The sequence below is a fragment of the Brachyistius frenatus genome, unplaced genomic scaffold, assembly GCF_029030835.1.
Source record: "Brachyistius frenatus isolate BFR_SWC_R1_liver_20210118 unplaced genomic scaffold, ASM2903083v1 Contig_263, whole genome shotgun sequence".
In the NCBI taxonomy this organism is placed as follows: Eukaryota; Metazoa; Chordata; class Actinopteri; family Embiotocidae; genus Brachyistius; species Brachyistius frenatus.
This window is the reverse complement of record NW_027210862.1, coordinates 51,620-64,266: the sequence shown is the minus strand read 5'-3', so window position 1 is coordinate 64,266 and position 12,647 is coordinate 51,620. Positions and strand designations below refer to the sequence as shown.

Below are 12,647 nucleotides of genomic sequence, written 5' to 3'. Positions count from 1 at the left end.
AGGAGCAGGTGGTTGAGTGGGCGTGCACGCAGTCTGGGCTCCTCCAAGGTCAGGGAGGTCACGTTTTAATGGGCTTGCCCAGCCCGCCCGTGTCAGCAAGAATCTCTCACTCTATTTATTGCCTCGGCTGGCTGGTTATTTCTCCGGGGCAGAGCTGGCACCGAGCCTTATTACCTCATACCGCTGCAGGGATGGACTTTCACTCCGCGAGCTGCTGCCCTTTTTGTTTTGCTTCATTTCAGGTACGTAGCTAACCGACTGGTCCGGAGATGTTTTCGTGGAACAGTAGAAGAGGGTCAAACGAGAATTGGAAAAAAAAATTGTTATTAAATATGCTGGAAATCACAGAAATATCATGCTTCTGTTTTTAGCCCCAACAAACCTTTTTCTTACCCCGCTAGCGCCATCATTGTCCTTTAATATTCACGGCACTTAAGGCACATATTAAAAAATGATATTATTACACGAGGAAAAATATTTATTACATGTAAAATGTCTCACTGGGACAGCAGTTGTCCTTACAGGCAGCAACTACAGGTGTTTCCAACTCAACCAGGACAGAAAGCCTGAAGATTATAAGATAAGATGATAAGAGACCATTTTTCCATTTTTGGAAGTATTGCCTGTTTGTGATCATTTTGCAGCACTATCAGTAACTCTCCTGTCTTAAGAGAAAAGAAAACCCGACAAAATAAAAAGATCTTCCCCCTTCTCCTCCCTGCGGCCCCCTCGGCCAGCCTCGCCGCAGGTCGAGGGGGTTTCTGTATATGCAGGAGAGGATCAGGATTACTGCTGACATCAAGAGCCGACAGTCTGGATAATGTGGGTCTGCGATTGAGGTGTGGATGATGGGTGATCCTGCTGCACCGAGGCCACACAGCCCCATTCATCCCTCAGATTCACACACACACACACACACACACACACACACACACACACACACACACACACACACACACACACACACACACACACACACACACACACACACACACACACACACACACACACACACACACACACACACACACACACACACACACATATGCAGTCTTTGTGTTGTTTGGAAAGGGGAAGGAGATGGAGGAGAAGAGAAGGGGGGGGGGACAGGAGGTGTGGAGGAGTCAGCAGACTGACGCTTCCTCTTAATTTAGCCAGCGTGACTTTCTTCATTTTTTTATTTTTTTTTATTCCTGCTCCGTCAGTCTCCGTCAGATCAGGGCCGAAATGAAACACATCTCAGGATTAGAGAGGGAGATCCGCGAGCCTCTTTCTCGGTCTCAACATTTTTTCTGCATTAGCTCCTTCCTCTCAGCGTCTCGGCTAATATTTTTCTGTTTATATCCTGCGTGGCCTTTTCTCTCCGCCTCTTTTGTCTTCTCTGTCTCAGCAGCTGTCTGCTCGGTCTCCCCTGCCTTCCCCTCCTGCTGGTTTCCTCCATCAGTCTCTTTGTCTCTCCATCTCCTACCTACCTCATTCTTTCTCTCTTAATCTTTCCTGCTCAGCCTCTTTTTTTTGTCTTCATCTGCCTACTTTTCTCAGCACTCTTCTCCTTCTCTCCGTTACTTCAGTTATCCTCTGTCGCCTTTTCTTCTACTGTTTATTGTTTTATATATGTATATAAACAAAATAAGAGTTGTGATATTCTACATTTCTGTTACTCTCAACAGATTGTATTAGAAAAACAAGATGTTTTTTCCAATCTGGGTTGTAATAGTGTAACTTTAAGATAAATAAAGCAGGTGGTTGTCCAGGAGCCAGGTTTCACCACATACAAGTCCAGAACAACGCTGACTTGATCGTACTAACAAGTATTGAACGAGGTGCGATCAAAACATTCGGAGACTGCATCTATAACGACCAAAAACTCATCTTGATTTAAATCTGGCCGCCATCTCCTTCATCGTCCTCTCTTTGTGTAGCCATACGTCGCTCCCTGCGCTGCTGCAATTCTTGAAACGCTCACTGGAAGTCCTGTTTTCTGTTATCGCATCAAGCGTCATCTCTACAGTGTTTAAATGAGACCCCTCAGTTTGAGCTTTATTTTGGGAAACGGAAAGAAGTGTCACAGCGAGAAATATCCGGCGAGTAGGGCCGGTGGGAAGTGATGATTGTGTTGCGCAGCTACGAAACTTGTGTATGTTGGAGAACGCTGTTGCCATGGCGCCACATTTCAGGTGGTTTGCAGCGAATGTTTTTTTTCCCCCTCGAACGCCCTCAGAAGTTCACAGTAAAACTCGGTGTTGACAGTCTGACTCTGGCGGACGATTCCCCTTCGAATATTAGATCAAACCAATCCGGTTGCGCTTCTGTCCTGACGCTGCTTCTGCTTCTGCCCTGGACATTGACTTTCCGGCCCTCTTGAAACGTGAACGTCGCTCAGAACAACTCGTCCGACTCGTTGCTTCATCGCCGTAGTCTTTCTGAAGCATTTCAAGGGTCTCTGTCGCAGATTCTTAAGAGTTTGAAACTGCAAATGCACACGCAACAGTGGTCATAAATTAGAGTGTAACAAAGGAGCTTTTAAGTTATTGCTGCCGTCTGCTCCGTGCACATTACACATATTAAGCTTATTATATATCTCTTTCTCCCACAGCTACAAGGAAAAGGAAGTTACTAAGCGTGTTTAAAAATGAAACTCTACATGTGTGAGCTGCAAGCTTCATATCTTCAGTAGGATCCGGTGGGTTCGGGGGTTGAGCGTTAAAGTCAGGGAAGTCCTGAGAGACGGACTCACGCACTGTCGGTTTTGGTCTTTTTCTGGGGGTTTGTGGACACCAAGAGAAACGCACAGAACAACAGCTGCCTCACCCTTTAAAATCTCTCGTACTTCTCTCAGTTTCTCTCCCCCAGCAGCTCTCCCACTCTCCTCCCCCACCCTTGTTCCTTCAAATCTCTTGTTCTCTCCGTCTTCAAAAGGCCGTCCGCTTCACCTGTTAGCGTTTGCTCCTGCAGGGCACATTTTCTGCTTCTCTTTGTGTTCTTTTTTTTTTTTTTGTCTCCTCTACTTCTGTGGTATTAGAGAGCCTCTGCGGTGAAGCATCTTATCCTCCTGACCACATCAGACGGGCACAGCCTGCCTGCCTGCCGCCCGGGACACAGGGGTGTGTGGGAGACGGGCGGGGGAGGGGGGGGGTTATTCCTGAAGCAGTAGAGAGGGGGCGGAGGGGGGTGGGGGTGGGGGTAAATGTGGGGTCAGGTTACCTGTCTGTGAGGAACGGGGGTGATGGAGTGAAACAGCTCGCGGGTGGAGCAGGCTGCTGCTACGCCTCTTCCTCGGTTTGTCCTCAGGCCAGCTGTGTTCGTGAACTGAATTTGGCATCTTCTCAGATAGATGAATGTCTTCATCGTGATGTCACGATAAAGGAGCTTCACACACGTTCTGATGAGGGAACACACACTCACCGTATGTGGGCCGCAATCCGATACTTGATATTGTTTCTTCGTTACGCGCGCGCTGCTACGATTTTCACAAAATGTGTTTGGGTCGCAAACTTGTCATTAATGTTATTATCAAGGTTACATGGCAGTTGATTGATGGACAAATGTGACTTGGCACCTAACAGTTTATTTATCGAGTTTATCTGACTATGTAGATTCCTTTTCTTGCCAATAAAATGTGAGAAACGGACGCCATAATTGAATGTAACATTCTCAAAGTAGTTGTTTTATTCAACCGCCACACCGAAGATTCATATTTTAGCGTCATATGACAGAAAAAAGCTGCAGATCACAGAGACCACCGCTCCCGGTCAGACCAGATTGAGTTTTACGGTTCAGACTTCACACCTGCTACTTTGGTTGAAATCAAACTAAAGAGTCAGAAAGTCCGGACATAACAAGGCAGATCTTAAAGCACCCTTAGATAAATGAACAATATCTACTCTATCACAAAACAAATTAAAGGAGCTGAATACATCGATAAGCAGGTTGAGATAAGTGAGAAAATGTACTTTTATATTGTTTTGTTTGGCATCTTTGTTGGAAATGGTCTAATTAGTACCAGAACTCATGTGACATCTTGGCTTCAGGTTTGAAAACATATTCCTGGACAGTTATCGCGAAAAAAATTAAATCACCAAAAAGTGAAATAAAACCACTCCTCATATCTCGTGGTCCAACTTCACGTTGGTGATGCTCTCAGTTAGAAACCCTGAACCTGATGTTCTGCACATTCTTCTGCACGCTCGCCGAGAACAGATTTTCCAGGTTTGATCAAATTAGTGAGTGTAGATATATCAAAGCAGCGGCTGCATAATAACTCGGTAATTACCCCCCCTCCACACACACACACACACACACACACACACACACACACACACACACACACACACACACACACACACACACACACACACACACACACACACACACACACACACCCAACCCCCTCTCAGGGGTTGGACCGGCGTTATCAGCTCTTAGTCTCGCTGCCTCTCCGCCTCCCCCGGAGCTGCCGATCTCTCGCAGGGCTTGTCTCCGTCTTATCTCGCCCTCACACTTCACGGAGAGGAAGTTCTTAGAGGGCTGGGCCCGACAGATAGCGGCTGACCTGTCTCTTCCCTCTGGAGTCGTTTCTTTTTTTTTTTTTTTTTTTTAAAGGAAGCCGCAATCTGCTAAGTGAACTCAAATAGCTGACTAGATTATCCAGCCCCTCCCCCACCCCCCCAACCCCCCTACGGCCGCCCCAGTTGTGCAGCGAACGCACCCTTTAGTGTCTGAGGACGGGCGCACTCTTCCTCATGCGTTCCCCCGGCGCACCTGTCTCTCCTTAATGAAGCGGGAAAGCTGCCGGCGGACTCAGGTGACGCTCCTTTGAAGCTGCCACCCTGTTGGGAGTTTGAACCTGAGGAAGGAGGCCCCAGTGAACGTGTCAAAGGAGGAACGCTGACAGAAGTTAAATGACTCCCATAAACCCTTTTTTTTTTCTTTTTTTTTTTTTTTTCGTTCGCTGCCTCTTTAATAACGCTTCTTTCCATCTCTGCAACTTTGATTGACTGTCTGATGTCTGCAGGCAGCCACAGGAAGAGTTTGCACTTTGTTTCAAAACAGCTAATCAAGGTGGAGGATCTTTTTGGAGCGAAAGCTGTTGAGTTTCCATTGATGGTTTTCTTTTTTTTTTTTTTCCGCCCCCGTCAAAGCCAACACCTGCTCCCTCCTCCCTGAAAAGAAGAGAAAATATCTTTTGTTTCCTTTATCAAAGTCAATCAGATTTTCTTTGAACCTTTTTTTTTTTTTTTCTTCTAAAATTGAACCGTGTGCTCACCGGGGGGATTTTGAAATGCCTCTTTCTTTTATCAACACGTTGAAATGTCTGTTGTTTTCGCTCGAGAAATCAGCCCCATCCATCGCGGAGAGACGGCAGGTAGAAGCAGCGGCGCGTCTCCGCACAGCATGAAAAAATGCAAATTGCTGTTTCAGCATCTCCCCCCGTTTTCAAAATAAAGTCCGCTGCAATCTAGAAAGCGTATCGTAATTGAAAAGAAAGTGTTTTAAGGTAGATCGGCTTCAACGCCAGTTAAGCCTATTAACGTCTTATCGGGAGTCACAGCGCGTTTTATTTGTTGATTAACCCCCGATGGAAGAAGTTCCACAGCACTTCCACTTCCAGGAAGAGATGCAGCAGGAAGTCGGAGGTGCAGGCAGCTGTTTCCTGTTTCACCTCCCCGCGACGGGAACGCAACAGTGAAAATGTGCATTACAGTGAATTTTCTAAATGTGTTCCTTTGTTGTTGTTTTTTTTGTCTGTGTGACAGATGGTGCTGCTGACAGCGGGGAACTGGACCTGAGCGGGATAGATGACAACGAGATAGAGCTGGTACGAGTCTGCTGCTCGATGAGCTCCATTCAATCTTTACACGCGACAGTTTGAAATGTACAATGTTACTCAAATGCATCTTTGTGTAGATGCTCTCTGTTTTCACCTCTTGCAGTACAACAGTTACTGTTAGTATGTCTGTTAGCACCGATTTTCGTGAAATTTGGCAATGAAAAAGTTCCTGTTGCACGCAAATGGAGCGCAGCACCATGACGTGCATGAAGCAGGGGGAAGCTATAATCTTAATGAGCAAGTATTCCAAGATTGGTTGCTTGATCATCATCTGCACCCGAGTTAAGTCCGTTTTTGTGACAGCTGGTACGTGAACATCTGCGATTTGAGCTGAGCGCACTTCAAATTTAGTGTCAAACTCAGAAAATCGAACATCCTCCTGCTTAATGCTCGTCACTGTGCTGCAAAGTCAAAGATAACCACATATATTACACATGTATATTAGTTTTCTCCATACTCCTGGACGACTTTAGACATTTTCAGCTGATATACCATCAGTCCCAGCGGATACCAATGTCATGTAAACGTCTACAAGATGTAAAACCCGATGATGTTTGCAGTGAGCCGACGTCGGACTCTCAGAGTCTGTTCTGCTGCTGAGTCGAGCAGAAATACTTTTGAATTGAAGTATCTGAGGTTGAACAAGACACCTGTGGTTCTTCTGTTCCTGTTCTGGAGGAGGAGTCGGTCCGTCCTCTCGGGCCGATGCATCGACTCCCGAGGCAGCCAGCATCTAGAAAATGCCCTTTGATACGCCGGTAGTTTCCTGCATATTGTAGCCAGCTTCATGGTTGTTGTCTCATACATTTTTACAAACTGTGATTCTAAAAGGCATGTTCACAACATTTAGGCCTCACGATTACACTGAATAAATCTCAAGAGTCAACAAAGCTGACCCTAATATAGAAATCGTACATCCTGCTGAAATCAATCATAAACAATAATGCTGGCTGTTAATCACAGCAGCTACAAGGTTAGAGGGATTAATTCTACCTCAACGTCTTTTCATGTTAACAGAAAGGAAAAAGCTCGAAGTGCATCCAAACTTTCCGAGTTTCTGGAGGCCTTTTGTGTTCTTTTCTTTTTGTTCTATCGGTTATGATAACATTGTACTCGCAGGGTTAACGGCTGAGAGAAGTTTTGACTGTCCGATTCAAGCATCCATCACACTTTACAGGCCGGCTTCCTGCTTCAGCTGCGACCTGCTGCACTCTCAGCGTCTCACGCAATAAGGATGATTTTATTTTTGACATTTCAGATGTGCTCACTTTCAGTTTTAGGTCCAAACAAAGTGCTTCAGATAAATCCGCTGCTCCTATTTCAGACCTCGGGAGGCCAAAGCCTTGACATAAACAGCCAAATTGTAATAAACTGGAAATGCTTTAAAGTATCATCATGTGTGCATTTCTGCAGAATTAAATGGAAGAACTCGCGCTGCATTTTTCCAGTTTTCACTCCGTACTTTCTGTAAAGAACCTAAAATACATGAAACTGTATTCATGCATGAAATTAAGAATTAATTTATCCAGAGATTGTAAAGAGTCTGTTCTTCCCAGATAGAAAAATACCTGCAGTTTAGTGTGATAATTGCTCCCTCTTCCTCTCTGCAGTACCTGCTGAATGACAAAGAAGTCAAAATCAAGACGGCGCTCTGGATGGCAGAAAACTCCGACTACCTCAAAGAGCAGAAAGGTACTTCCCAGGATGCACCACCATTTTCTGTTGCTGGTCGTGTTTCAAGGCAGAATTTAACTTTCATTTGTATGCGTTGGGTTTGTCCCGAGATGTATCTTCAATACTTTATCAGGCAAACAAGAGTTCAAACCTCCAGCTGAGCCGAACAGCGCTCAGGTCGTGGCTGCTAGTGATTCTGTGTTCGTACCGCTATCTTTGGTATGCTCAGACTGTTTCTTGTTTATTTATTTATTTATTTCAGAAAAGGAGGCGAAGATAGCAAAGGAGAAGGAGCTCGGGGTCTACAAAGAGAAGAAGGTAAGAGCCTGAGAAATAGCGTGTTTGTTGGGTGTCGGCAGAAAGACAGAAAGTTGATCGCAGGCGGTGAAACGGTCAGACGTACAGGGACGTCTCGAAAAGTTCGGACAGGCACGGAGCCGGGTTTCGATCAGTCGGACAGAAGACGGGTTAATGGACCGTGACTCTATTTGTCAGTCCAAAAAGCAGCAGTCACATGAATTTGTTTGTGTCTCAGAGGCATCCAACCGCCGACTCTCTCAGCCCGACCTGTTATTTACCTGAAATCTGCACCCCTCCACGCTGTCACCAAGCCATTTATTCTTCCAGGGCCTTCGTCGGCTTTCGTTTTTCTCCGTCTGAGTTGCGCCTCAGAAAGTCTCAGATTGTTCTTTTGATCAATGTTTTTGGCGCCACAGGAAGGCAAAGAAGTGCAATTTTTATAAGAAATCATCTGTTTCGTGAGAAATTGAAAAAAAAAAGAGGGAAGTTGTGTCGTTTCAGATTTATCTTGTGTCTCTTGTGACAGCCGCTGATCCAAACAATCTGTTGATTTAAACGGAAAATCGTTATGACGCCTCGAGTTCAGATTTCGGCCGGCGCCATCTTTCTAGTTCGGGGTGGTTTGGAGCAGGAAGTGACCATATTTGGACGAGCTGGGGGGAAGTGAGCAGTGGATCTGACTGATCTGATTGGAAACCTGACGCCATTATGTCCCGCCCCACCGAGAGCTGTAACCTGACTGCACCAAACGGCTTTTTGAGGCTTATTTTCAAATTAATGACGGGATTATTTTCAGATGGACCGCCAGAAAACAAAAATGGAGTGAGTTTAGCTAGCAAAACCGAAATAACCGAAATAAAGTTTATTGTCTTCAAAATCCGTGAGAGAAGTTGAATGGGAGTCTATGGAGTCGGAGGCCACTTTTATATACAGTCTATGGCTGTTATGGTAAAAATCTTGCCATTAGCTAAACTAACAATTTATTTATATAATCTGTCACCGAAGCATAATTTATTTATTCATGTAACAGTTTATTTAAGCTTTGGTTTTGTTTGAAATTCTGACAGCGGAGAGCCCCCTCCAGGAAACACCCCCCGATCCGAGCCAACACCGCCGACGAGGCCATTGAGAAGATGCTGGAGCAGAAGAAGATCTCCTCCAAGATCAACTACGACGTCCTGAAGGACCTCAACGTCAAGCCGGGGGCGAGTCCGGCTCGCCCAGCTGAGACCCCGAAGAAGGAGCCGACCGCCGTCAAGCTGACGGGACGCATCCGCAAACCCGCTCAAACTCCGCTGAGCCTCAGCACGCCGCTCAGCACCCTGGGAAAAAGGTTGGTTTATGGCACGGTTTTAACTTACATCCTAAAGGTAACGGCTGTTGTGCGAGCCGTTGTGCCAACTTTAAAAGGTCGTTTTCCCAAAGATATGGATGCAGTCGATGCTGAATTCATTGCGTTTTAATAGATATTTCAGCCGTCTCAGAGACAATTAAGCGCCGGTCGTTTAATCAGCTGATTACTGTGTACCCTCCTCTTGTTAACACTATTACCTGTCATGTCAGCAGCCAGTACAGCCCCTGATGAATAACACCTAAAGCGCATAAATCCATATTTAATTACGTTGGGATCTGCCACCCCCGCCCCCTCCTTCAGTCCCTCACACCATTAAATAGCGTTGAATGCAAACAGCAGATGCTGGATGGAATGAAGAGGAGATGGATGGACGATGTTTACTCGGGTCTGATGCTGCCTCTTCCACTGGGGTCAAGCCCAGACATTTTTTGTTTTTTTTGGTTGTTGTTTTTTTCTGGCTCCGCTGTGTAACGAGGAGGCGGCGCTGCCCGATCCTCTCTCCTGTCGGCCAAAATAATCACCTGCGACAGGCGGACAGATGCTCACTTTCCTGTTATTTATTTATTTTTGTGCTTCTCGACTCCGGCAGGATATTTTCTCTCTTTCTGCAGCTTGTCTGCCAGGATTTGTCCCCGGCCATTGCTCTCCCTTCCCTTTCCCTTCCTTTCACAACATGCATTCACAGGACTGATCCACTCCGAGCTTTTCAGATGAATTTAATGGGTTTTCTGCAGCGTGGAGAAAAGCTGAGGAGTTTTTTTTTTTTTTTTTTTTTTTTTTCTACTTTGTTTGGTGTTGGGGGAAATTGGTTTCCAATGGCTCTGTTTTTAAACCTCTTTCTTAATGTTGGTTTTTTGGTGCTATCTTGAAGCTTTATAGGACTCTTATAGAGGCAGCTGTTTAGTGATTAAGGGGATGTAAACCCCCCAAGTTGACCCCCTCCCACCTTCTGCGGTTACTTGAGCTCCAGTCATCTGGTTACAGTTTGCTAGGCCTTCGTAAAGCCGAGTCCTGAGCTCCACGGTGATGCGCCGTGTTCGGTCTCAGACCCACCGAGGGGTTTGATGATAAGTCGGCTGTTTCATTGCCCTGGGTAGTCTTTTCTTTTTTTCAAGGCAAATTAAAAGTGTTCATAAAATGCTCTTAAACAAAATTAGTTCGTCACTTGGCTCTCCGCAAACAGATCAAAACAAGAGAAGAAGAAAACAACTTAAGAAACTGTTAAGATTCAAAGCCGAAGCCTGCGAGAGTGAAAAACAGGTCATGGAAAACAACAACGTATCAAGGAGACAAATACGGAGAGTGAAATCCAGAGTGTTGTCTCCCACTGAGAGTTGATGCTTTGTTTTGTGGTCATGTGCTTTCTGTGCAGCGGGTTTCATTATTTACTTTACGGCCAGGTCGCTGTCCAAAAGGAGGGATGGTTATTTCAAACTAATAAAGAACAGAAAAAATATGGGAAAAAAAAAAGCAACAAAGATCAAAATGAAAGGAAACAGAAAAAAGCGGAAACAGGGAAGAAATGGAAGACTGAAAACAAACCAAAAATGAATAAGAAGCAAATTAGACCTACTAACCTCTCAAAACCTCACAATTTTTGCCTGAAATCAATAGACAGCTTTCGTCTCTGTGTGAAAAAAACAACCACTCCTCCTCTGACAACATGATTGATGACACAAATTATGACACATTATATCATCCGCCATTTAGAGGACGGTAATGTGATGCTTTATTGATCGCCGTGGGGAAATTGCCTCCGCGTTCGCGCCCCTGCGCAGGGAGGTCAGAGGTCAGCGTAAGCAGGGTGAAGCCGGCAGTGACACCGTGTCTTGCTCGAGGACCCTTCAGGACAGCGTCTATCGGACTGATCCCAAAGACAGTGCAGGAGGATGGACAGAAACCTCTGGGTATCGTTAAAAAAACAAAACGGTACCAGTTCCTGAACGACGGATTTTCCAATAAAATCCATTAAAAAAACAAGAAGAATACACACTTTATATATTACAGTGCAAATCTTGACGTGTCATGCAGTTCAGAGGGGGAGAGTGTAACCCAGGTTGTTTTCTGTAGCTTCATTAACGGATGGAAACTACTGTGAGACAAAACAATAGACTGATCCTAAACGCCTCAGATTATATCAGTAGATGCTAGCTAGCTGGCTTTGCACAGATAATCCTCCTGTTGCTGCCACTCAGACAGATATGTGGCCCAAAATGATTTTAAAAAAGAGTGAAATGAGGCGTTCTGAAGAAAGAATGAGTTCAATTGAAACAGTGATTTATATCCGGGTGGGTCGACCGCCCAAGTAGATCCTGTGTGTATTGAATTCAGGGCAGAAGTTATGCATTGTACAACAAATGTGTGAGTGGATGTATGCTAGGAATCGAAATTTGGTTCTGAACGACAAGACTTTTTTACACTCGTTGGCATCGAAGTAATTCGGTCGATTCCATAAAAGCATCAAACTGTGATGAATTGCTTTCTTCTGGTCTTTGTTCTTCAAATGGAGCCCTGCTTGCTTTTTGTAAAGTGGTCTGCAGTCATCCTGGCGTCTGCACGGGAAGAATCAAAAACCAAAAGGCCAAAAAAACGGGCCAAACCATCCAAATATAAAGACCGAGTGGAATTACTCCGTGTATGAAAAGATACGGTGACAAAAAAAAAAAAAAAGAAGCAACATCTTTGATTGAAAATCTTTTGGTATGTCTGATAAGTGGGATTTTTGAGGCAGAAGAAGACGTCTGTAAAACTAAAGGACTAATCAGCCGATTAGAAATGTAAAGTCGAGTAAACGGGCCAAACGAGAAGCTGCCGATCTTTTGACCCCGGTATTTATCAGTGACAGAAGTTTGCAAGCGGCAGCCATGATTACACCAAACCAGCACCAACAGTGCGGAGGGGCTGCCGGATTTGAGCCGCTCCAGTTGGCTAATGGCTGCTGCCAGAATGGCAAATCTCTTCCCTGGAAAGCCGACATGCTCCATGAATGAAAGAGCATCTCCAGTTTCATGTTTTGGCTTTCATCTCCTCTAAGAGGGGCTTCACTGGCACGAGCCCCGTCTTGTGTGTTTTTTTTAAGAATGGACGCTCTTTTTCCTGAAGTGTTCGACCTGTTTGAATTTTTAAAAATGCATTGCTCTCTCGTCAATGAATCATTGATGGCAATCGCAGGTTTGAATCATTCATTCCACACTTTCTTTCTTTCTTTTTCCTGAATGGAGACCGGCTCCATCCATTTATCCAGAAATCGCTGACCTCTGCACTTTTGTCGCGTTGAATGCACAACAATGTTTTCAACCCCTGCGGTTTTCCGGTCGCTCTATCCACAGGCCATTAGGAACGAGAAAATCCCCCCGCGGCCCAGCGAGCAGCGGCACGATGATAATCTCCCACTCTCTCGTAGCATGTTAGCTGCAGCGGCGGAATGAGGGAGGAAAAAAAAAAAAACGATCTCAAACGTCGGCCGTTGAGCGTAGAATGGTCTCTTTC

General features: G+C 45.3%; 1 protein-coding gene across 4 annotated transcripts in view; it reads left to right on the top strand.

The window, feature by feature from the left end:
- Window positions 1-12,647, top strand: part of LOC138634456 (transcription factor IIIB 90 kDa subunit-like) — a 90,838-nt gene that overhangs the window by 48,402 nt on the left and 29,789 nt on the right. For all 4 annotated transcript variants that reach the window (XM_069721391.1, XM_069721390.1, XM_069721393.1 and 1 more), the window contains 4 exons: window positions 5,757-5,818; window positions 7,441-7,522; window positions 7,767-7,822; window positions 8,872-9,137. In XM_069721391.1, the coding sequence (XP_069577492.1) occupies window positions 5,757-5,818; window positions 7,441-7,522; window positions 7,767-7,822; window positions 8,872-9,137 (466 nt within the window). The remainder of the gene's footprint in view (window positions 1-5,756; window positions 5,819-7,440; window positions 7,523-7,766; window positions 7,823-8,871; window positions 9,138-12,647) is intronic.